Source organism: Schistocerca serialis, chromosome 5 (assembly GCF_023864345.2).
Source record: "Schistocerca serialis cubense isolate TAMUIC-IGC-003099 chromosome 5, iqSchSeri2.2, whole genome shotgun sequence".
Classification (NCBI taxonomy): Eukaryota; Metazoa; Arthropoda; class Insecta; order Orthoptera; family Acrididae; genus Schistocerca; species Schistocerca serialis.
The window spans coordinates 615,661,196-615,688,435 of NC_064642.1; the positions used below are offsets into that span (position 1 = coordinate 615,661,196).

At 43.3% G+C, this 27,240-nt stretch overlaps 1 protein-coding gene across 2 annotated transcripts in view; it reads left to right on the forward strand.

Annotated features, from left to right (window-relative positions):
* The first annotated feature begins 12,634 nt into the window (after positions 1-12,634).
* LOC126480994 (synaptic vesicle glycoprotein 2C-like) overlaps positions 12,635-27,240 on the forward strand; it is a 175,149-nt gene continuing 160,543 nt past the window's right edge. For both annotated transcript variants that reach the window (XM_050104438.1, XM_050104439.1), the window contains exon 1: positions 12,635-12,683. In XM_050104438.1, coding sequence (XP_049960395.1) covers positions 12,653-12,683 — 31 coding nt within the window. In that variant the 5' untranslated portion in view covers positions 12,635-12,652. The remainder of the gene's footprint in view (positions 12,684-27,240) is intronic.

Below are 27,240 nucleotides of genomic sequence, written 5' to 3' on the forward strand. Positions count from 1 at the left end.
AATCACAAAATCGCAGAGGCCGCAGATAGTACGTGTTTACATGAGGAATACCGAGGAGTTGCTTTTACAAACATCAAAAAAAGTTTTGCATCACCTCGGTTCCGAGAGTTCTGCGAATAGAGATCAACAGAAACATCATTTCTGCCCTTTTCATTGTTCATGAAAACCACATATTGCATGTTCCATCATACAGCGAGACCATCAGAGGAGGTGGTCCAAATTGCTGTACACACCGGTACCTCTAATACCCAAACGCACGTCCTCTTGCATTGATGCTCGTGGTCGTGCGGTAGCGTTCTCGCTTCCCACGTCCGGGTTCCCGGGTTCGATTCCCGGCAGGGTCAGTGATTTTCTCTGCCTCGTGATGACTGGGTGTTGTGTGATGTCCTTAGGTTAGTTGGGTTTAAGTAGTTCTAAGTTCTGGGGGACTGATGACGATAGATGTTAAGTCCCATAGTGCTCAGAGCCATTTGAACCATTTTTTTTTTTTTGTTGCATTGATGCGTGCCTGTATTCGTCACGACATACTACCCACAAGTTCACCAAGGCACTGTTGGTTCAGATTGTCCCACTCCTAACGGCGATTCAGCGTAGATTCCTCAGAGTGTTTGGTGGGTCACGTCATCCATAAACAGCCATTTTCAATCTATCCCACGAATGTTCGATAGAGTTCATGTCTGGAGAACATGCTGGCCACTCTAGTCAAGGGATATCCCAATATGCTGCCGATATGGTTGCACTATTAGTCGGAGGATGGCATTCACGTATCGTACAGTCGTTACCAGCGGCGTACGTCGGCCTCACGTAATGCCACCCCAAAACAGTAGGGAACCTCAACCTTGCGGCACTCGCTGAACAGTGCGTCTAAGGCTTTCAGCCTCACCGGGTAGCCCCCAAACACGTATCCGACGATTGTCTGGTTGAAGACATATGTGACGCTCATCTGTGTAGAGAACGTGATAACAATCCTGAGCGGTCCATTCTGCGTGTTGTAGGGTCCATCTGTACCGCACTGCATGGTGTCGTGTTTGCAAAGATGGACCTCGCTATAGACGTCGGGAGTGAAGTCGCTCATCATGCATGCTATTGCGCACAGCATGCACGAAAAGCATTATTCAACATGGTGGCGTTGCCGTCAGGGCTCCTCCGAGCCATATTCCATAGGTAGCGGTCATCCACTGCAGTAGTAGCCCATGGGCGGCCTGTCATCGACAGTTCCTGTCTCTCTGTATCTCCTCCATGTCCGAGCAACGACGCTTTGGTTTACTCCGAGACGCCTGGACACTTCCCTTGTTGAGAGCCTTTCCTGGTACAAATTAACAATGCGGACGCGATCGAATTGCGTTATTGACCGTCTAGGCATGGTCGAACTGCAGACAATAGGTGCCGTGTACCGTCTTCCTGGTGGAATATCTGGAACTGTTCGGCTGTCGGTCCCCCTCTGTCTAACAGGCGCTGCTCATGCACGGTTGTTTACATGTTTTGGGCGGGTTTAGTGACATCTCTGCACAGTCAAAGGGACTGTGTCCTTGGCACAATATCCACAGTCAACGTCTATCTTCAGGATTTTTGGGAACCGGGGTGACGCAAAAGATTTTTGATGTGTGTATAAGCTGACTGATACAAACGTCTTGAGCGATAAGTAGCATTGTGCAGGCACAGATGAGTTTTTTCGCTATTACATGTCTCCGCGTCCAAGATTGGGCGCAACTAACGATCTCTGTTGAACAGGAATTTAAATGATTGAATCGCGTATCATTCTTTGAAGTACAACAGTGGGGTTTCTTTGGGTACTGTGATTGCCACAGAAATCACAAAGAAAGCTGTTTTCTGTGCTAGTAACGTTACTTACATTGTTAATGCTAATGTATTACACACTAAATAGGCATTTTTAAAATAAATCAGTTATAGTGCTGTGCATTTTTAATACATGATTATAGCACTGCGTCTGTTTGTGGAATGTAATGAATTCCAGTTGAGTGATTGATTGAGTGTGGCAAGGGAGCAAACAGCGAGGTCATCAGAGGTGTCCGCGAAAATTAGGCGAATCCAGTCCGAGGGAGCCAAGCTATAAAGCGAGGAACCTAAAAACATACACAGTAGAAAGGATAAAATGGTAGGTCAAAATTAAAAACTGGGAAAACAGAGGGATAAAAGGGCGGTATTTGCACAGGGGAGAGGTCATTGGGCCCAGATCCAGGAAATACGAAGAGAGACCCCTATCGCAACCAGAATTCCAAAAAATGGTTCAAATGGCTCTGAGCACTATGGGACTTAACTTCAAAGGTCATCAGTCCCCTAGAACTTAGAACTACTTAAACCTAACTAACCTAAGGACATCACACACATCCATGCCCGAGGCAGGATTCGAACCTGCGACCGTAGCGGTCACGCGGTTCCAGATTGTAGCGCCTTTAACCGCTTGGGCACACTGGCCGGCCCAGAATTCCAGTTAATGTACTTATAAGTACGTCTGTCCACTTACTCCTGACATCTAGAGTAAACGTCAATATGAAGTGCGGCTATCGTATGTTAAACCTTGACCGATTAGCTAGTCATCGAGTGAACATAATTGGAACACATTTATTTTTACCGCATGAACGGGGGAAGGAGAGTAGTTGAGTACGTTATTGCATGTATCGTTTGCACGATGTCCGTGGAAGTTCTCTGTTGGCTATAATTACATCGTACTTAACGTTAGGTTCAGATTTCGACACATAAACTTATCAATAAAAGTTTTTCATTACCCCGATACGTCGTGCTGATACGTTGCTATTGTGACTGTTCTTGTACTGATCAGAAAGTCACTCCTGACGGTGTCTGTACACATATACAGGCTTACTATGAGCACTACCTACATGGAACGCCACACTAGAATGGTCTGCAGCGTTTCAGTTGAAAGTAAAGCACCTGTAGGGACACAACAGAGACCCCTGCAGAGTAGTAGAATCTAAACACCCATCTCGCCACGAAGGGCATAAAAGTGGCGTGTTGCGGACATGAAGTCGATTTCAGTTGCCAGGTACTGTTGAGGACTTACTCCACTTACACCACACAGGCCGTCAACGTGCTGCAAGTGCACAAGATGATCGATATCTACGACGTTGAGTGACGCAGGGGCCCAGGACTGAATTCGGCATTCTAAGAGGGCTCAGGACGTCAAGTATCACATCAAACGAGAAATAATTGCATGATGGGAATCTCCATTCCCGATGACCATAGCGTGCACCACATCGTATCCCACGACACCAGGGGCTCCATTACAGAGAGGCAAGAAACCATGGAGGATGGACGACCCAGTATAGGCGTCGGGTGTTGTTTACGGACGAAACTCTGATCTGTTTTTACTATGACAATTGCAGACAGCATGCTTGGAGACAATCTGGTAATGTCGAACACCTCTGACACTGTATCACACATGTGCAACAAGGTGATGGTGGAGGTTCTGAAGTGGCGTTACATGGAGCCACCGTACACCTCCCATGGCTGTTTAGGACAATCTTACTGTTCTATGGTGCAAGGATGAGATTCTGTAACTTAGCATTTTGGTGACAGTTCCTTTCTGATAAATGTTAACTCGCGTGCTCATCGTGCTGTTCTCCTGAACACATTCCTTCAACATGGTAGGGTCATCATAATGTAGTGGGCTGCCTGTTTCCCGAACGTGAACTTGGTCGAACATGTGTTGGATCGAATAAAACGAGTTGTTTTGGAAGGTTGACAACGACTATGTACTATGCACGATTTACGCAGACTCTGCAGAACATTTCTACGGCACGAAATACAGCTGTATAACGAGAGCTGATGAAAGTAGGTTAATCTAATGCGCGACAACACGTGGTCGCTACTGTTTATCCACAGCGTGGCAACAGGGGCGCTTTGCCGACCGAATCGCTGGCGGCGTGGTAAGGGAAGCCAGCTCGCCATTGGTGTTATCTAGGCAACAACGTCACGTTCGCTCTGGTGAGCCAAACGTCAAAAGACGCAACTAATTTTAAACGGACTATAGGGCTCAATAATACTGACATCTGGTCTGCGTAAGTCTAGCAGAGTACATCCTTCAGCACGCTAGGGTCATCATAATGCAGTGGCCTGCCTGTTTCTTGGACCTGAACTCGGTTAAACATGTGTGGGTTCGACTAAAACGAGCTCTTTTGGAGGTCGACAATGACTATTTGCTCTAGACGACTTACACAGGGTCGTCATTTAAGAGAGAGACAATTCTGACCAGGGCTATATTCATCAACTAATCGACGGTATGCCACGGCGGATTCAAACCTGCATCGAGCAATGAGACATTCACCACATATTGACGTTGCTCAGAACTGATGTGAAAAACCCTCGTAAGAAACAAATGATTTTGTCGTTAACTAAAAGTTTATTTTTTTGATTTGGTAATCCACACACATAGCAGCTGAATTTATACGCGTGCCTCAGAGCCAGCTCTTATTTCCTGTGCCATGAATTTCGAAATAAAGGGGCGATGAAATACTTTTTGCGGTGTGTGGATAAGAAGGTACACTGTTGATGATATTCATATCGCGTGTCCAGCCGGAATGGCCCTAAGCACTATGGGACTTAACATCTGAGGTCATCAGTCCCCTAGACTTAGAACTACTTAAACCTAAATAAGCAAAGGACGTCACAAATATCCATGTCCGAGGCAGGATTCGAATCTTGCGATCGTATCAGGCGCGCGGTTCTGGACTGAAGCGCCTAGAACCGCTCGGCCACAGCGGCCGGCGAACATAACGTCAGCTTGACACAATATTTCGGTGGTCCGCCATCTTCAGGTGAGTAAGCCGTTGCACTAACTCGCCGGAACTGAAATCAGACCGCAGCAGCGGCTCCTTTACACACTGTCTAAAGGTCCAAAGCGAATACACGAAGGTAAATGCCCTCTAGCGCAAAGTACGACAGCGCACCGCTGGTGAAAACTGGCGGCAACGATAGATCGATATCAAACACAGTTGACAGTTTTGGACGAGCGAAACTAAGACCGTTGTGTTGAACAGGGTACCAACTCTTACCCCTTATCTATGTTTATAATATTGTCAGATAGACGATTTTCAATAGTTTCTACCACTACACACTCCCCATAACGCAACGCAGGGGCAACCAATTGTTCCGACGAGTTAGTACTATGGCTTACTCACCTGGAGATGGCGGCCAGGTGGACCGCCGCAATATGTTGTCAAGATGACGTTAAGTTCCTGTTGGGGACCCGATATGAGTATCATCAGCTACTATGCCGGGAAAATTTACGGAGCAACAAAGTACAGTCTTGCTTAATTGGAAGGAAAGAGGCTTCCAAGTTAGTTGTTTGTAGCAGTTGTCTTTCTTCTCCATTCTTTTCCCGGGGAAGTCAGCTGTGATATTCCCAGTCCGAAAAATATGGTCACGTAATGCTATTATTTATCAAAGATTAGAATATGGCACGTCGTTTGTACTGTAGGCCCGTTTCATCAGAAAATCAAGACGAATATTGTTCCGAGAGCTGCAGTTAATAGAATGGATACGACGTGAACAAAGTGTTTAGATGGGGACGGTATATACTTCTGGAGCTGACATCGCAGTTAAAAAGTTTAAGTGTATGTTCAGTTTGCAGTGAGTATAAAGCTCCACATTTTCAAGGATTATGCGGAAAAGAAATTAATTACTAGCAAACTGATAACTCATTGAAATAATGTATAGTGCCAGATACATCATCAATATGCGAGGGTTCAAGTTAAATTTTGAAATATTCCGCCTCCGTCTTCAGTATGCTTCAAAATCTCTTCGTGTTATGTCTCACTCTTCCGAGAACTCTAGGTATTCGTTCGTGAGGACAACAACGGTAAGTTGGTGGCCGAGCGGTTCTAGGCGCTTCAGTCTGGAACCGCGCGACCGCTACGGTCGCAGGTTCGAATCCTGCCTCGGGCATGGATGTGTGTGATGTCCTTAGGTTAGTTAGGTTTAAGTAGTTCTAAGTTCTATGGGACTGATGACCTCAGATGTTAAGTCCCATAGTGCTCAGAGCCATTTGAACCACTTTTTTTAACAACGGTAATAACGAAACCATTATGTGTAGGGATTAGCGGAAGGAAGGGCTAATCCACAAGAGGCAGTTTTCCGTTTTTGCATGTTATATACAATGTTAGGTTAAAGTACAATCAGAGGAAGTAAGTACAATGTAGGTACAATCAGAGGAAACAATTTATTTAGTATACTGCACTTCGTAGTGGTATATATGGAACTACTTGTTACCAGTTACGTGATTTATTCGAAAACACAGCAAATAATATTATTAGATAAATTTGGGGTTAGCACATCATCTCTGGTGTTCACTTTTCCTTTGCAGACTTAATTTTCCACCCATTACTGCAAACAAAAATATATAGTGGAATGAAATCTAGCGAATTTGTTGGTCTACAAACATGGCCCATGTAGCCGATCATGCATCTGGAAGTATTCGATTTATGCACTGTGTTTCTGATGTGTGTACCCCATAAGGGGACTCTGTAGATCAACTAAGGAAAATAAGCGATTGTCATCCCATGTCATTGATGCTGGGCGTTTCCAGAGAATGGTATTCAAAATACGCCAATGTAAGTTTCGTGGAATGATCCATGTAAGGCTGTTGCTACCACAAGTGAAGTTAATTACGAACGGAGGCAACTGGCAATCAGCAGTCACCTACTGTTGCACTCCTATCTTCTCATGAATTTCCTACACCTGCGAGGCTTTCCAAGCTTTAGTGTGCTGGCTGCAAGTGGATGTCGGAACAGCCCCCTCAAGATGCCGTAGCACCTTCCTTATATCATCCTACGATTGTATTGTGTAACACCTGTGATGACCTTAATGTCGACAAGGCCTTCGATTACAACAGGTGTTATCTCCATCTGCTTTTCGTTTGGAACTACCTACGTTTACTGGTATCAAAAGTATTGCACCATTCCTCTGACTCGATAGATTATCTGCCAGTTTTGTTGGGAATGTCTTTCTCAAGATACTTTTCTCCATAGTAAATCGCTATTAAGAGCCTCTTGCTTAACTGAGGTGAACTTAAATCTGTAGTCTCTTAAATTCACATTCAGGTTATCAGTGACTGAGTATTTCGACCGTGGTAAATTTGTTACCGTGTAAAGACTTGTATGCAGCTGTCGAACTCTGTGGTTTTAACGATTTTGCTGTTCGACTCCAAGCCTTCACATGAGAATGATCGGCTTTCAATGAGAAATTAATAATTTTATGCTCTCTAGAATCTCTATTGTGTCCTGAAACAACGTATATGATGCCATTGTTCCAACAATTTTGTGTGTTATTTAGATGAACAAACGGTAAAATATTAATCCATCTGTTGTAGCCACATTATTATCCTTGTTTCTATCTCGCCTTAGCCTTTTTCCGTTTAATGATTGCAATCCATATTGATTTGTTTAGTTATATCACTCTTTCACATTGTTAATTAAGATGCTTCATAAATAATCCATGCTGGTATAGTCTTAAAACAACAGTGCACAGTCTTGGTCAGATGAGTCATATTAAAATCTCAGATTATGGGTTTGCCTTCTGGTGGTAATACATCTACGAATTAATGTGGATTAGGTTTAATTTGACATTATTTTTAGTCGAACTGCAGTGAAGTTGTACCTATTATCCAGCTGTACAGTTAATTTTTCGGCAGTGGATGCGTCTTTCAAGACGACAGTGCACCTCCTAACCACGGCCGCCCAGTGAACACTTCGTTACTGGCTTGAATGAACTGAATAAAGTGGCCTACGGTATCTGCTGACATGCACCTAACTGAGCATGTTTTGGACCAGCTGAAACGTGCACTGCATCATTGCGAAAATTCTCCTCGCCAAGTGGATGAAACCAGGGTAGCCACACCTAGAGGAGTGTGGCAAGCTTCAGCAGCAACAACTCTACCTTGTGGACAGCATACAGAGAAGAGTCAAACATGTTACAGAGCATGACGTGGATGATGATGATGTTTGGTTTTGTGGGGCGCTCAACTGCGCGGTCATCAGCGAGCCACTGTCACGAATGATGATGATGATGATGATGATAATGATAATGAAATGATGAGAGCAACACAACCACTCACTCCCTGGGCAGAGAAAATCCCCAGCCCAGCCAGGAATCGAACCCGGTACTTCGCGATCCAGAGGCAGCAATTCTAGCCACTAGACTACGGGCTGCGGACGCATGTCGTGGACCAACTCCAATCTCAGTGTTACGCAGAAGTAGCTTCTGATTTCACAGATGTGCAGAAGTGAACACTCTCGAACCTCTTGTATTTTGGATATTTTTTGTTTTGATTTCACAGTAAAGTTATTTATTAATTTCATAAGAATTAATCTTTCATTCTCTCGGTCACTTATGTTCACAGATATGCAGAGATGCAATAGTTTTCTTCAAGTGGTTGAGGCGGCTGCTCGCAATAAGCAGGAAATGCGGGTACGAGTCTCGCTCAGCCATAAATTTTCGTGTGGCAATATTGGGCCGTCAATCCATATCTCATACAGCTGATATCAAAAAATTCCCAGTCAGTGAATTAATTTCTAAGTATTTTGTACAAATGTGATCGTCAACATCATCTGTTCTATATATGTGGTGTTTGTTCTTTCAGACATGTCCGAAAGAACAGCCACCATTTTGATACAGTGTCGTAGTATGTGTTCTGTCAGACAGGCACGTAAGTTTTTTCAATAGTTTATTTATCATGTGTCTTAAAACATCCAGTACTTCGAATGAAATGCTTTCAGTCTCAAGCCAGTTACTTAGGGCTGAATAATAAATGGTTATCAATTGTTTAACGCTTTGATAATAAGAGTTTATTTTTAAAATGACTAGAGTCTCCACATTCGCACATAGATTGTGATCATCATTGCTAGTTCAACTGCCTCTTCTGCGGAAGAATTGATCATTATAGATGAGTCACAAGAAGTGGATTTGCGATATTGTCTATTTTGCTCCCCAAATAGTAAAACTTATCTACTACTTTAAGTGTCTCATTTCCTAATCTAAGTCCATCAGCATCACCCGACTTAATTCGACTAAATTCCATTATTCTCATTTTGATTTTGTTGGTGTTCATCTTATATCCTCCTTGCAAGACACCATCCATTTCGTTCAACTGCTCTTCCAGGTCCTTTGCTGTCTCTGACAGAATTACAATGTCATCAGCGAACCTCAGAGTTTTTATTTCTTCTCCATTGATTTAGCTGCTACTCCAAATTTTTCTTTTGTTTCCTTTACTGCTTGCTCTATATACAGATTGAATAACGTCGGCGATAGGCTACAACCCTGTCTCACTCCCTTCTCAGCTACTGCTTCCCTTTCGTAGCTCTCAAATCTGCCATCTGGTTTCTGTACAAATTGAAACTAGCCTTTCGCTCCCTGTGTTTTACCCTGCCACCTTCAGAAAATTAAAGAGAGTATTCTAGACAACAAAGCCAAAACCTTTCTCTAAGTCTACAAATTCTAGAAACGTAGATTTGCCTTTCCTTAATCTATCTTCTAAGATACATCGTAGGGTCAGTATTCCCTTGTGTGTTCCAGCACTTCTACGGAATCCAAACAGACCTTCCTCGAGGTCGGTTTCTACCAGTTTTTCCCTTTCGCCTGTAAAGAATTCGTGTTAGTGTTTTGCAGCCCTGAATTATTAAACTGATTGTTCGGTAATTTTCACATCTGTCAACACCTGCTTTCTTTGGGATTGGAATTATTATATTCTTCTTGAAGACTGAGTGTATTTCGCCTGTCTCATACATCTTGCTCACCAGATGGTAGAGTTTTGTCAGGGCTGACTCTCCCAAAGCTATCAGTAGTTCTAATGGAATGTTGTCTACTTCCGGGGCCTTGTTTCGACTTAGGTCTTTCAGTGCTCTGTCAAACTCTTCACGCAGTATCATATCTCCCATTTCATCTTCACCTACATCCTCTTCCATTTCCATAATATTGTCCTCAAGTACATCGCTCTTGTATAGACCCTCTATATACTCCTTCCAACTTTCTGCTTTCCCTTCTTTGCTTAGAACTGGGTTTTCATCTGAGCTCGTGATATTCATACAAGTGGTTCTCTTTTCTCCAAAGGTCTCTTTAATTTTCCTGTAGGCAGTATCTATCTTGCCCCTAGTGAGATAAGCCTCTGCATCCTCACATCTGTCCTCTAGCCATCCGTGCTTATCCATTTTTCACTTCCTATCGATCTCATTTTTGAGACGTTTGTATTCCTTTTTGCCTGCATCATTTACTGCATTTTTATATTTTCTCCTTTCATCAATTAAATTCAATATTTCTTCTGTTACCCAAGGATTTCTACTAGCCCTCGAATTTTTACCTACTTGATCCTCTGCTGCCTTCACTATTTCATCCCTCAAAGCTACCCATTCTTCTTCTACCGTAGCTCATTCCCCTGTTCTTGCCAATCGTTACATAATGCTCTCCCTGAAACTCTGTACAACCTCTGTTTTTTTCAGTTTATCCATGTCCTTAAATTCCCACCGGAATCTATGATTTCTCGCAGTTACCTAAAAATTCTTTTCAGAGTTGCTGAATCCCATGCAACCAACCCTAATTAGAAACAGCACTGTCGTGAGAGGGGCTGTAAGTTGCAAGGATAGGCTGTTAGGTGCATTACTATTTCCAGCCACTGGAAGAATTGCAAGGATGTCAAATAAAGTGCAGTTATTCCCCCACAATCATTTTGTACCATGATACCTAAAATCTTCAACGTGATTTATAGTTACCTGAGGAAATACAGCATGGTAAAGGAAAATAAATAAAACAAATTACGTTCATGACAACTTTATTTGTTTATTTTTGTGTGTAACATAAAAGATGTCAACTATAAGTTTAAGCAAATGATTTAAGTTTCGAAGAATAAAGGCTAAAACGGTTATGGAATTTTTTGAATGTTCGAGTTGGAATTTAGATATATTACTGTCGTATATTAAGTATCATTCATCCCCCCCCCCCCCCCCCCCCCCGCCCCGTTTCGCAAAATATTTTATTTTGTTTATTTGTGTTGAGTGGAGACAGTGGCATACAATAATGAAACACGGATAAAAGAACAATTAGCTATCGTGTACATGCAACTCATTTCACCTCGGTGGTTTATAAATGACACCTATTTATGACAGCCACGATATTTTAAAAGTGCTATACGCGAGCAATGTACCGCTGGCAATATTGGCAGTGGCATCGCAAGCAACTAGTAGCTCGCTTCTACACCACTGCACACCGGCGATTTACCAAACAATTCCACCTGGTATTTTGAACACACCTCTGCTACGGAAAATCTAACACCACATACTACTGTGACTGAACGTCACACGAAAGTTTTTTGTATACGCAATCAATAAAGTTCCTGTTCCTGTTACAACAAGGTACGGTTGAAAATTTTATCGAAAGAGACTCCTGCCGCAGAAATCTAAGGATATTATTGTTGTTGTTGTTGTTGTTGTAGTTATGGTCGTCAGTTTGATGCAGCTCTCTATTCTATCCCCTGTGACTCATCATTTCTATACAACCTCTACAACCTGCGTCCAGTACTTTAATCAGGCCTTAATTTTTCTCTAGAATTCTTAAGCTGCACAGTTTCCTTCATTATCAAATCGAGGATTACTTGATACTTCAGGATACCTTCTTTTAGTCCAGTTGTGCCACAAATTTCTTTTATTCCCAGTTAGATTCAGTACCTCTCCATTAGTTATTCGGTCTGCCCACCTAATCTACAGCATTATTCTGTGGAAACACATTTGAAGAGCTTCAGTTTTCTTCTTGTCTGAGCTATGAGTAGGCCACGATTTACTTCCATCCAAGACTACAAGAATTACTTCCAGAAAAAACTTTCCGACAGGTAAATTTTATTCGTTATTGATAAATTTTTCTCTCCCCCCCCCCCCCCCCCCACTTTTTTTTGATGGATTTCTTGATGTAGCCAGACTGCATTTTATACCCTCTGTACTTCGAGCATCGTAAATTATTTTGCTGCCCAAATAACAAAACTTATCCACTACTTTAAGTATATCATTTTCTAATGTAATTTTATCGCGATGCATGAATTATTCGACTATATTCTATTACCGTTGCTATACTTCTGTTGCTATTAATCTTATAACTTTTTTATTCATTCTATTCAAATGACCTTACAGGTTGGTTGCCGGTTCTGACAGAATTACAATGTCATCAGAAAAGCTTGAAGATTTTTATTTATTTCTCCTAAACTTTAATTCCTTTCCCAGATTTGTCCTTGAGTGTACTGAATGAATAATGCAGGGGGCAGGCTACAGCATTGTCTCACTTTATTTTCAAATAGTGTTTCTCTTTCACATATGGACACAATTTATTGACATGGAACATCACGAACAGGCAACTGCACTATAGTTCTAGCGGTTATGCTGCCATGATGTTGACTACCTACTTGTTACGTCAACTTAACACGACAAACTAACACTTTTCACGTCTTGACTGAGCACGCGATACCCGCACATGTAGCCGTATGTTGAGCCCAGAACGTTACACGAGACTTGTTACGTATTGCAGAGCTTGCCCTCGGGCACGAACGGATCAAGTGGTATCAAGGCGACTGACGTAACTGTGTGTGTAGCAGCGTGCCATGGCTTGCATTCTAGTAGGCCAGCAGTCGGCACGGAATCACAACATGAGGAAGACTATCAACGTTACTGTGCAAGGTAAATAAGCCACGTGTTCAGTCTGTCAGCTATATAGAGAATACACAGGTATTTTTTTCTTTTCCTTGGCATCTATACGCTCTAGACCGGGCTCCACGTTTCCAGGATTTGGCAAATTTTGTATTATTATTTAATTTTTTGGCCGGCTGCCATTGCTGACGCCACAGTAGTCAAGGTGACCTGTGGGAGGCAGGTCGTGTGCACGCCTGCCCGCCCAGTCGTGCATACTTCGTTCTCTGTGTAATCGTATTTCAACTATTTGTGTGCAATACTCTCTGAGACGGATTTAGGGAAACAGCCAATGTTTGCCTAAACCAGAATGGCAAACCGAATGAAAAGCAACTGGCTGTCCAGTGTACCAGGTCGTTGTCGTTAATCTCCTCACGGATTGGATTCGGGTCTGACTCACCTTCTTATCTAATAAGCTACTGTGCTCCGCGTTCTGCTACACGAGCGAGACCAAATGTAGAAGATAAAGCAATATTTGTGTCAACAGTATACAAGGAGTGGCAAATTAAAAGCACGCCGCACTTTCTTTTTGATTGTCGCTCCTTTCCTCTACCACTTGCAAAAATTGTCTAACGCTTTTTCTAGGATGGCAAATCCCATGAACGTGTCTTGATTTTTCTCGAATCTTGCTTCCATTATCATCCGCAACGTGAGAACTGCCTCTCTGGTGCCTTTATCTTTCCTAAAGACAAACAGAACTTCATCTAACAGATCCTCAATTATCTTTTCCATTCTTCTGTATACCATTCCTGTCAGCAATTTGGATGCATGAACTGTCAAAATGCTAGTGTGATAATTTTCGCACTTGTCGACTCTTGAAGTTTTCGGAATAGCGTGGATGACGTTTTTCCGAAGTCAGACAGTATGTCGCGAGATTCATACATTCTACAAACCAACTTGAATAGTCGTTATATTGCCACGTCTCCCAATGATTACAGAAATTCTGATGGAATGTTGTCTGTCCCTTCTGCCTCATTCGACCTTAACTCTGTCAAAGCCCTTTTAAATTCTGATTATAATACTGGACTCCGATCTCTTCTTGTTTCTTTTTCTGTCACGTCATCAGACAAGTCTTCCCCTCATAGAGGCCCTCAATATACTCTTTCCATCTGCCCAGCCCCTCCTCTGCATTTAATAGTGGTATTCCCACTGCACTCTTAGTGTTACCGCCCTTACTTTTAGTTTCTGCGAAGGTTGTTTTGACTTTTCTATGTGCTGAATCAGTCCTCCCGGCAAACTTTCTTTTTCGGCTTCATCGCAGTTTTCATGCAGCCATTTCGCCTTAGCTTCCTTCCATTTCCTATTTATTTCATCCCTAAGTGATTTACATTTCTGTATCCCTGAATCTCTCCGACCATGTTTGTACTACTTTCTTTCATCGGTCAACTGAAGTATTTCTAGTGTTACACACTTGTACCTATGTTTTTCCTCCCAACTGCTGTGTCCATTCCTCTTCAACTGAGCAGCTTACTGAGCTTTTCCTTGTCGCAATATCTGTAGCCTCAGAGAACTTCAAGTTTATCTCTTCTTTCCATAATATTTCCGTACTCCACTTCTTCATGAAGCCGGCCGGAGTGGCCGAGCGGTTCTAGGTGCTTCAGTCTGGAACCGCGCGACCGCTACGGTCGCAGGTTCGAATCCTGCCTCGGGCATGGATGTGTGTAATGTCCTTAGGTTAGTTTGGTTTAAGTAGTTCTAAGTTCTAGAAGACTCGTTAAACTATATTAATATGACCATAAATCCTTCTGTTCGTTCCATTCACTTCAGTGACCCGCGCTATATCTAGATTGAGCCTTAGCATTTCCCTTTTCAGGGTTTCTAGCTTCCCCACAACGTTCAAACTTCTGACATTCCACACCCCGATCTGTAGAACGTTATCCTTTCGTTGGTTACTCAATATTCAATCTTTTACTCATAATCACCCCCTCCCCCCTAGGCAGTCCCCTTCCGGAGATCCGAATGGAGACTAGTCCGCGGAATCTTATACCGGTGGGGAGATCACCATTACACTTTTCCAATTACAGGCCACGTGTCCTGTGGATACACATTATGGGCGTTTAACGAAGGGGTTTCCACTGCCTTCTGCTTCCTCATCCTGTTGATCACTGTTGATTGTTCCGCCTATAGGGGCAGTTTCCCACACCAAGGGCAAGAGGGTGCCCTGCACGTTCTTCCATTTCTCCGCCCTACATAATGTGTACTAAACAATATTTATGGTATCTCGAATGGGAGAAATTTTGTCTGTTAATCCCATAACCACGAGATCTCTATGGATATAAGAGGAATTAAATAAATTTTTTTCTAATATAAACTTAATCTGTCCACTCCACACAACCAAAACATTCACGCACTAGTGCGTGTATGTGTATGTGTGTGTGTGCGCGCTCGCTGGTTCTGTGTTTGTGTGTGTGTGTGTGGGGCGGAGGGGTGTCCCGTGTACGTGCGTGTGCGTGTGCGTGTGCGTGCGTGCGTGCGTGTGTGTGTGTGTGTGTGTGTGTGTGAGAGAGAGAGAGAGAGAGAGAGAGAGTGAGTGAGTGAGTGTGTGTGTGAGAGAGAGAGAGAGAGAGAGAGAGAGAGAGAGAGAGAGTAGAAGGCGCTTGAGCAAGATGAGAAAGAAAGAGGAAAAGAGAGAGCAAGAGATAGCGAAATATAGTGAGATGAAAAAGTCTTGTACCTCCTAGAACCGTACGAACCTCCTTTTGTCCGGTACAATGAAGCAACTTGTATTCGCATGGGTGCAGTAAGTCGTTTGAAGTTCGCTACAGAAATACTCAGCTATGCTACGTCTTTATCCGTCCACAATTGTGAAAGTATTGCCGGTGCACGATTTTGTGCATAAAATGTCCTCTCTCTCATGTACCATAAATGTTCAATGGGATTTATGTGGAGGCGATATGGGTGGCCAAATAATTCGTTCGGATCGTCCAGAGCATTGTGGTCCAGTGACATGGCGCTTTGTCATCAGTAAAAATTCCATAGTTGTTTGGAAACAAGAGGCCCATGAAAATTCCTGGCAGATTTAAACTGTGTGCCGGACCGAGACTCGAACTCGGGACCTTTGCCTTTCGCGGGCAAGTGCTCTACCAGCAGGAGAGCTTCTGTTAAGTTTGGAAGGTAGGAGACGAGGTACTGGCAGAAGTAAAGCTGTGAGGACGGGGCGTGAGTCGTGCTTGGGTAGCTCGGGTGGTAGAGCACGTGGCCGCGAAAGGCAAAGGTCCCGAGATCGAGTCTCGGTCCGGCACACAGTTTTAATCTGCCAGGAAGTTTCATATCAGCGCACACTGCGCTGCACAGTGAAAATCTCATTCAAGAGGCCCACGAATGGCTGGTCGCCAAGCAGCCGAACATAAGCACTTCCAGCGAATGTTCAGTTTAATTGTACCAAAGGACTCAGTGCATTTCTTGTAAACAAAGCCTACACTATTGGGAAGACACCACCAGCTTGCAGAGTACCTTGTTGGCAACCTGCTTCCATGACTTCGAGGGGTCTGCGCCAGACTCGAACCCTACCGTCAGCTCTTATCAACCGAAATCGTTAAGTGAAGGCCGTCATCCACTGCGTTGTCCGTTGTCATTGTGAGACGTAATGCCTGAAATTAGGTATCTCGTAATGTTGACTTCTCTAACGTTTTACGAAATTTTCAGTGTAGTATTAAACAGCCAACCCGTATATATATCAGTCTGATGATGTTCCCAGCTGGGTACACGTGGCACAGGCTAAAACGTTTAATTTTACTTTTGACTTGAGCATAGCTGCTCCAGATTTTGACTATTGCTTTTTAGCAATGTAATTTTACAATTTAGCAACATTTAGATCCGATGAAGGCACCGCTAGTAGGGTCGAAACCTAGGTCAATTTACCTACCTTTTACGTGCAACCGGTTGTTGAAAATGTCGTAAATCTTTAGGGAAGTCAATAGTCCGAGGTACCGAATTTCAGGCATTACCTCTCACGATAAACATCGCAGTGGCCGGCCGAGAGCAGCGGCGCTTGCGTAGAGATGTCAGTGGGTTCTTTGATTCTAAGACCTGTAGAAATAGCAAACCTATAAAGCATTGTAAAACATTATTACATGTGTACTGTTTGGTTCCAAATATCGTGTTCTGGCAATAATTTCATAATACCTTATTTACTATGCGTCACAGCATGGTTTTACGACCTTTGCCGCTATTTTCGACATAATTTCGGTTTTTTTTTTTGTTGCAGTTTCCCTCGGCTTACATCATGTCATCTGCAACTGCATGTGTGGCTCTTAGTAAACAAATGCAAAAACGTGAACTTATGTCGGCGTTATACAACTGGGGTTTCAGTAGAGTTGTGAATACAGTTTTGATGTGTAGTAGGTTGTTACGTAATCTGTCATTTACTCGCGTTCCATGGACGGCTTGCAGCTACTTTTAGACACAGAAAAACAAAACTTGCGCACCTTGGTCGTAATCCAAACACTATGTCTTTTTTCTGTTCGCATGCGTCGCGAGAAATGTGTGGCATATTGAGAGACAGTTATGAATATTGTAGCGGGAGTTGTGATGACTTCTGTTCCTTTTTTACGGCTCTGTGTGTGACGGAGGAGTGCTTTGTGTGCGTGTGTGTTTTCCTGTTCTGTGTCTGTGTCAGTTCTCTTAGAGCGATAAACGGTGTGTTGTTGCAAAGTGTAGTTTCTTTTATTACGTGTTTTCCTTCCACTACAGTCTTTTCTATGTAATAATTTTCTTCTGTTGTTAGTTTTCTGTATAAACTGTAGCTGTGTTTCAGGATGTGTGGATCACTTTCGATATTAGTTGGGTTGTGTTATTTGTTGATTAGGTGTTCTGCGAAAGTGGAATGTGTGCTGTCACTCTTTAGAGCTCTCACTTGCTTTCTGTACCTTGTTTGGAAATTTCTGTTCGTTTGTCCTATGTATTGGGCCTGACAAGAGTTACAAGTGAGTTGGTATATTCTAGCATTGCTGAATTTGTCTGAGGTTCTTCTGTCTGGTCTTTCTTAGCCTTCGCTAAACTGTATTGCTTGTTCTGAATGTTATTGGGATTCCTTGCTCTTTCAATATGTTTCCATTTCTATGCCCTATTTTATTCTTAAAGATTCGTATATACCAACTGTTTCTTTTCCCTGATATGGTGTGGTCTTCTGTTTTGTCTGTGTGCTTTGTGTCTGGGTTTGTAGATCCTTTGGTTGTGCTCCTGAGTGTTTGGTCACTATTTTTATGATTCTGTCTTACTTTGTCGTTCAGCTTGTTTATAGTATCTGTTTTGTAGTCGTTTTGAACGACAATTTGTTAGATCGTATTTAATTCCTGTGTGTAGTTTTATGGTTTAAGAGCTGTTCTGTTTGTCCTGTGGAGCATGTGTGTGAAAGTGGAGTATTTATGCACTTTCGGATGCTTGGGTGAGCTATGGATGAGGGTTCTCTGTACATGTAAAATTCATGTTGGTTGCTGTTTCTTGCAATATTTTTAAGTGGATTTAAGGTGGTTATGTGTTGCTGTTACTATATAGCTCTTCTATCCTGTTTTGTGTTTCATCTACGAGACAGATTATGCCATCCACATAACGGTACCAATAAATTATTTTGTGCCCTTCTTATTTTACCATGTTGTTGAATATTGTGCTCTCTATATAATACAAGAAAATCAAGAAAATGTTGGCTAAAGTTCCTCTGATAGGGGACCCCATAAGTAGCCCAACTTGTTGAAAACTAAAGTTTTTGTTGAAAATGAACTAATTTTGATTTGTATTAGGCTAACAATGGATGAGATTTCATTTATTTGGACGTCTGGAAGTTTCTTGCTTTTTACCTGTTGTTCTACAATGTTAATAGTTTCTTCTGTAGGTATATGGGTGTACATGGATTTAATGTCAAAAGATACTAGTTTTACTGTTGGAGATGCTGATGTTCTTAATTTTCTCTATTACGTCTGCTGTGTTTTTGATGTACAAAATATGTCGGAAACAGTGACAAAAATCGTAAAACCATGCCTTGACGTATAATAAATAAGGTATTACGAAATTATTCACAGAAGTAAACAGTGCACTTGTAATAATACTTTGCAATGTTTTATAAGTTTGAGATTTCTCCATATTTTAGAATCAAAGAACCCACTGATGAAGTCGATAGTTGTCGCTGAAACTAGTTTAGGCATAAATACATAAATATCGGAAGTGTTTTGCATCAAGGCAAAACCACAGTCCCATATTGTTGATTTTGTATGCAATCTTTGACCAATGGAAAAGTTTCAAGATAAATTACTGACACTACCTAGTGTCTCCTTTAGCCGCCTCATCCGGGAAGCTAATTATGTCCGAGCGTAGTGCCGTTCAACCCACTCTCTACGCAGTCAGCAGTTAGTTGTTATCATCCGGTTGCGTCCTAATGGAACAGAAAGTGTGTAACAGACGGACAGAGCCGGCCGGAGTGGCCGAGCGGTTCTAGGCGCTTCAGTCTGCAACTGCGCGACTGCTACGGTCACAGGTTCGAATCCTGCCTTGGGCATGGTTGTGTGTGATGTCCTTAGGTTTGTTAGGTTTAAGTAGTTCTAAGTTCTAGGGGACTGATGACCTCAGATGTTAAGTCCAAGAGTGCTCAGAGCCATTTGAAACGTTTTTTTAGACGGACAGAATAAGAATGAGGATGCGTTACACATGAGTGGCAAAAGACAGATGTTGGGAGACAGAGGAGAACCAGAGGAAGAAGATGATAACAGGTAACGGACTACATCAAGGCAATGCGGCATAATCACATGTAAAGAGGGCGGCGGGAGTCCGGGAGGCAGGAGAATGCTCAACCTGCAATGACTGAGTTGCATAATTAATCGAACACGTTATCCTGATCAGCGAATCATCATCCTCATCGATATCACCCCTGGCTGGTGCGATAGTAAACCGTGAACCTAGCGCCTGAACCTCGAGCGCGGCGCTTGGGCTTTCACAATTCCGTTTGCATCTGTATTCATATTCTGTAAACCGCCGTGAAGTGCCTGGCCGTACCACATATTATGGTTTCTACCCACTCACATGTGGAATGCAGGAAGAGCAACTGCTAGAATGCATATGAGAACATTGTAATTAGCCTAACCTTGCTTTCGCGGTCCGTACAGAGCGAAATATGCCGCTTCCGTGCAACACTCGCAATTTCACTACACCGCACTGGCGGATGACGTGCTAAATAACTTTCCACAAGTTATCTGTACAGAGCGATACAAGCCGCTTCCGTGCAACACCAGCAATTTCGCTACACCGCACAGGAGGAGATGCGCTAAATAACGTTCCACAAGTTACGAACACACATTCGTATATTTTGAAGGCGCCTCATCCAAATTTCTCAATTACAATTTACATAGTTCCGTATACGCTGATTCATTAGCGGGCACGACAGACTGTTGGCAGACCGTCTTTGCTGTTAATAAGATTCGTGGTAGTTGCGCGAAGTACTATAGTTGCGACTGCCGAATTCATGCTTCTTTAATTTAGTCCTTAAGCTGTTGAATACGATATTTTTTCAATCCAATCACATTATGAATGTACACTACCGGCCATTAAAATTGCTACACCAAGAAGAAATGCAGATGACAAACGGGTATTCCCTGGACAAATATATTATACAAGAACTGACATGTGATTACATTTTCACGCAATTTAGGTGCATAGATCCTGAGAAATCAGTACCCAGAACACCCACCTCTGGCCGTAATAACGGACTTGATACGCCTGGGCATTGAGTCAACCAGATCTTGGATGGCGTGTACAGGTACAGCTGCCTATGCAGCTTCAACACGATACCACAGTTCTTCAAGAGTAGTGACTGGCGTATTGTGACGAGCCAGTTGCTCGGCCACCATTGGCCAGACGTTTTCAGTTGGTGAGAGATCTGAAGAATGTGCTGGCCAGGGCAGCAGTCCAACATTTTCTGTATCTAGAAAGGCCAGTACAGGTCCTGCAACATGCGGTCGTGCATTATCCTGCTGAAATGTAGGGTTTCGCAGGGATCGAATGAAGGGTAGAGCCACGGGTCATAACACATCTGAAATGTAACGTCCACTGTTCAAAGTGCTGTCAATGCGAACAAGAGGTGACCGAGACGTGTAACCAATGGCACCCCATACCATCACGCCGGGTGACACGCCAGTATGGCGATGACGAATACACGCTTCCAATGTGCGTTCACCGCGATGTCGCCAAATACGGCTGCGACCATTATGATGCTGTAAACAGAACTTGGATTCATCCGAAAAAATGACATTTTGCCATTCGTGCACCCAGGTTCGTCGTTGAGTACACCATCGCAGGCGCTCCTGTCTGTGATGCAGCGTCAAGGGTAACCGTAGCCATGGTCTCCGAGCTGATAGTTCATGTTGTTGCAAACGTCGTCGAACTGTTCGCGCAGATGATTGTTGTCTTGCAAACGTCCCCATCTGTTGACTCAGGGATCGAGACGTGGCTGCACGATCCGTTACAGCCATGCGGATAAGATGCCTGTCGACTGATAATGATACGAGGCCGTTGGGATCCAGCACGACGTTTCGTACTACCCTTCTGAACCCACCGATTCCATATTCTGCTAACAGTCATTGGATCTCGACCAACGCGAGCAGCAATGTCGCGATACGATAAACCGAAATCGCGATAGACCACAATCCGACCTTTATCGAAGTCGGAAACGTGATGGTACGCATTTCTCCTCCTTACACGAGGCATCACAACAACGTTTCACCAGGCAACGCTGGTCAACTGCTGTTTGTGTACGAGAAATCGGTTGGAAACCTTCCTCATGTCAGCACATTGTAGGTGTCGCCACCGGCGCCAACCTTATGTGAATGCTCTGAAAAGCTAATCATTTGCGTATTACAGCATCTTCTTCTTGTTGGTTACATTTTGCGTCTGTAGCATGTCATTTCCGGTGCTGTAGCAATTTTAATGGCCAGTAGTGTATTAGAGTTCATGCTATTGTTCTTCTGAGATAACAATTTCCCTACAAACAATCACCAATCTTATTAGAGCACGTTTGTGTATAAGAAGTCACATCTTTTTGTACGATCAACGCCATATTAAAATGATACTTTGCACCTAAGAGAAGCGATGCGACAGCGAAACTTCAAATGCTCAAAGATAAGGCTACTTCCGAAAATACTACGCTTACAGACTGCAAAAATCTAATGACGCTCGTGGTTTACTGACGTAGGCATGGTAACTGATATCAGTTGAAACGAAGTTAATGACGTTTCCGGGTTACTGATACAGCCTTCAGATGTCGGCAGCTATAATATGGGATGTTATTTGACGGCCAATCTACGGTAGATATTTGCCTAGTCGTTGGTTGGTTATGGGCAAGACGTCCTGTTACTATTAAATTTCAGATACACCTAATGGTGGGGCTGAAACCCCGAAACCGTGGTAATGTATAGCGACATTTGTCTTGTAAGACGTTGATCAGTAAAAGTAATTTACTACTGTGGCAGATTTGTTTGCCATGAACATGTTGCAGAACAGTTATGGATGTACCACAAATAAAAATTTATCTAACCTGCAATTACCTTACATCACAGACATTCAGACTTTCTGATAATTCGTTTGGGAAACTAAGTGTTATCTCACAGAGACAGATAGACCTACTACATAAGCCGGTAACACACTCTTGATACCCTAGCTATTTTTAATGACATATGTTTCACTTCGATTCATGATTACCAAAAATATGTGTAGTCTCAATTGCAAATATTTTTCTCTTTCTTAGCGGACTACACCGATAGCAAAACTTCAGTCAAACTTGTACCTGTAGAAAAACGAAATCGGTAAAGAACTCAGGTTGATTTTCTCATAAGAAAAAGTAGACTGTCGTCTTACTTCCGTTTGAAATAGATGTTGCAGTATGAGTATTTAGAGTACACTCCATATAAACTACAAAAGAAATTATAAGCGCTGTATTTCTTGATGTCAGCTGGTGTTAGGCGCAAACATTCAACATCATGAAGCTGAACTGTTTGAAATAACGACTCTTACCAGCAACAGCAATAGTCATAAATTCTTTTTGAGTGCATATGAAACGCCCGCTAAACCCGCTGGGCAGAACAGGTGATTACGATTGTGGAAAGGGGCAAATAAGGTTAGTGACAGTTTAACTTAAAATTGTAATTTATTGTAATTTTTAACACATTTACAACAAAAGCGGCACATAGCCGAACTTTTACAACCACGAGTTTCGAAATGCAATTCTTTCACGGCTGAAGACCTCCAAACAAGAAATCTTAAAAATTAACAACATAAAAATGCAGTAAAAATAGCAAATAAAATAATTAAAATATATTTTTGTATCATAGCTATGCCGAAAGCCGCAAGGCAAAAGTGGATAGACAAACATAAACAAGATGCAATACAATCGGCTGAAGGCCCACAGTCAAAATTTTCAAGATTAAAAATAAATTACCATAACCTTTCAAAGGCAGAAGGCCGCAATGTTTCAGCTTGAAAGGTAATTTTAAGAATAAGGTGGCAAGGCTGAAAGCCCACAATCGATTTTCCAAAATTTTGAAAAACATAACCACAAGTCTTAAGTTTTAAGTACCTGAAACCGGACTAAAAGAAAAGACAACACAATGGCAATAACCTTTCAGCAAATATCCGCTTGCCAGAATTCAAACTTACTTTCATAAAACACAGTAAAACCAAGAATTTTTCTTTTATCATCGACTATGATAGATTATAAACAGTCAATTAAACACTGATGAGAAAGGCAATAAAGACAACATCTCTGAGAAGCCTCCATGGGGTCGGTCTGTCCTCTTTCACTTAGGTGAGACAGGTGGTGAGCCCAACTACAATTGATCTGTCGGTAGCCCACCCAAGAGACAGCCACGGACCGACTGACAAACCACTTGCTTTCCACCAATTGGTACACGAGGACTCGAACACAATATGTTACGGGCGTGATTATCCACAATCAAATATGTATATGTATTAAGCTCTCAAAACTACACACTGTGTTGGACAGCACCAACAGGTGAGGAGAGGACACTGCCCGAAATTACGTTAGTGGCCAGGGCAGGTAACCGGAACACTAACGGCCACAAGGCAGAAAATTCCGCTGGTGCACTTGAATTGTAATGGATCAATATAGTTAATTCCACTGCACGGCAGCTCTATATCACCACTACAAACACTCGGTGTTGCTCACAGGAAAAGCTCCCCAACAGCTAACCACGGAAACGAACGACACAAATGGCTCTGAGCACTATGGGACTCAACTGCTGAGGTCATTAGTCCCCTAGAACTTAGAACTAGTTAAACCTAACTAACCTAAGGACATCACAAACATCCATGCCCGAGGCAGGATTCGAACCTGCGACCGTAGCGGTCTTGCGGTTCCAGACTGCAGCGCCTTTAACCGCACGGCCACTTCGGCCGGCACGAACGACACAACATGAATGGACGTGGCTTGGTTACTTAAGACACCACTTAACTTTGACGTCCAGGGTCGGTGAGCCACGAAGCTCGTAGCGATCGGACAGCTCTACACACGCTCCGACACTGCGCAGGGACCACCAGTTAGACCCAGCCGACCGCACCGCGCGGAGATAACTTCCCTGGTCCGCACCAACCGACCGACTCCCCCAGAATGCCGACAACATCCATCATAGTCATCAGTTGATAGAACGCCAACTACATACACAACCTGACAAACACTTGCACAAAGACCTTAACGATACCCAACAGTAACTAAGCACACACGAAGACAAATCGGGAGTCGATGCACACACACACACAGCCGACTCATGAACGATTGGCGAGCCAAAACGCGTCATCCGACTGCACTAGTGCCGCATTGCAACTCCCCGACTGGCAGGTCTGGAGTGTGCTCCAGACGCGTTCCAACTGACTGGCAGCCCGAACTCGCGACCTGAACTCCCCTACGACAGATAACGAGCGAGAAGGGATAGCAGTCGAGCAAAGATACTACGAGAGGGAATATATTGATACGCGCTGCTAGCGCCGGTCACGGTCAGGCAAAGCTGCAGCTCAGTGACACCAGTAATTTAAATTAACGTAGTGAGGTGGAAGTACGTTAAAAACAGGGTATAAAATACGTGATGGCGGGAACACGAACCACGCATGGCTCAGCATCTACCTTCAAATTTTCAAATCAAATGATGATAACTGGACGTTAGTTATTTTAATTGTACCATGATTATTGAAATCAAATAGATTTTTGACTTTCCTTGAAATAGTTTAATTTGTATCACTCTTTGAAGTGCGTGAGTGACTTTTGAATTGAACGAGAATTTTCTAATGCTTCCAAAATATTTACAGTCGTCGAGGAATGTATCTTCTATGCTTATAATCAACCCATATATCATAGTTACGATGTTGTAAAGTTATTACCTAAAAACAGTTCACTACTAAAGTGTTAACTTTTCCTCTCGACATAGTATATACACTGCGCAACAGAATTAAGAGATTGCTTCTTCGAAGTCTGCAATTCCATCCATTGCGACGCTTAAGTTCGAAATTTAGCCCGAAAGAACGTACGGCCCACCTCTGCAACGGTGTAAATGCGCGGAATCTTGGAACGTCATTCACGTGTTCGACAACGCTTGAACCAGCAAGCTGCTGACGCTTGCGAAACACAGGCTACAGCTCAGAAGTTTATCTGACATGTAAAGCGGGTTAAGTATGTCACATTGGCACCAAATTTAACCAACATTTTGACTTATGCAGCAGTGGACGTGTCACACGATCGGAAGGCTGTCACTCAATGTCTTACCCACATTTCACTCCTTCCACTAACGCCTTTCCAATGGAGGGCAGAACTGCAACACCCAACATTGAAATCACGCGGTTTTTTATTAGTGACCTAGGAAAACATTCCATGAACAGCCGGTGGCACAAAGGCGTCAATGAAGCCACTCGTTTCCCCGGGGTGTTGATTCCCATACACTTCGCAATACGATGAACAACAGAAACACATATTTCACAACTTTTGGCACTGATGAACCCCTCGGGCCTTTCAACCCTCCTCTAAGCCCTTTGTGGGATTGCATCTCTATCGATCTCAACATTTTGGAGCGCAGCACGACCGCAATTTTTCCTCTCGTGTACATGTTGGAACCACCATGGTTCGTTCAAGACCATTTGATGAAATATTAACGTGATACAACGCAGCTTTTCCAGCATTCCTAATTTGTGTCCTCTCGTGCCCTGATGACACGGGGGTGCGACAATGACACACGCTTGAATAAAAAGGGAAAGGCTCCCTTTAAGACTCTGTTCTCCCCCTCCCCTAATTCGGCAAAACCCACGGTTGTCCCCACCCACCTTAACTGAGAATTTTAAAAAATATATTTTACTGACCGAACCCGTGACGAAGGTCTAGGTTCTTGCAGACCCGCAACTCCTTCTACGCCCTCCGATTCAGGATAAGTCGCTTCCACGATATCTTGGTGCCGTCTTCTGGCCATCTTCAGATATGTTTAAAAACCGTTCTTATCGATACAGAAAGAGATGTAAATAAATACACGATGTGATCAAAAGTATCCGGACACCCCCAAAAACATACGTTTTTCATATTAGGTGCATTTTGCTTCCACCTACCGCCAGGTGCTCCATGTCAGCGACCTCAGTAGTCATTAGACATTGTGAGAGAGCAGAATGGGGCCCTCTGCGGAACTCACTGACTTCGGACACGATCAGGTGATTGTGTAGCACTTGTGTCATACGTCTGTACGCGAGATTTCCACACTCCTAAACATCTCTAGGTCCACTGTTTCCGATGTAATAGTGAAACTGTACAGGCCCACCTCGTCTGTTGTCTGACAGTGACCGTCGACAGTTGAAAAGGGTCGTAACGTGTAATAGACAGACATGTAGCCAGACCATCAAACAGGAATTCCGAACTGCATCAGAATCCACTGCAAGTACTATGACAGTTAGGCGGGAGTTGAGAAAACTTGGATTTCATGGTCGAGCAGCTGCTCATAAATCACACATCACGATGGTAAATGCCAAGCGACGCCTCGCTTGTTGTAAGGAGCGTAAACATTGGACAACTGAACAGTGGAAAAACGCTGTGTGCAGTGACGAATCACGGCACACAATGTGCCGATCCGATTGCAGGATGTGGATATGGCGAATGCCCGGTGAACGCCATCTGCCAGCGTGTGTAGTGTGAACAGCAAAATTCGGAGGCGGTGATATTATGGTGTGGTCGGGTTTTTCATGCAGGGGACTTGCACCCCTTGTTGTTTCGCGTGGCTTGTCGCAGCACAGGCCTAGATTGATGTTTTAAGCATGTTCTTGCTTCTCAATGATGAAGAGCAATTCGGGGATGGCGATTGCATCTTTAAACACGATCGAGCTCCTGTTCATAATGCATGGCCTGTGGTGGAGTGGTTACACGAGGATAACATGCCTGTAATGGACTGGTCTGCACAGAGTCCTGACCTGAATCATACAGAACACCTTTGGGATGTTTTGGAACGCCGATTTCGTGCCAGGCCTCACCGACCGACATCGGTACCTCTCCTCAGTGCAGCACTCCGTGAAGAATGGGCTGCCATTGCTG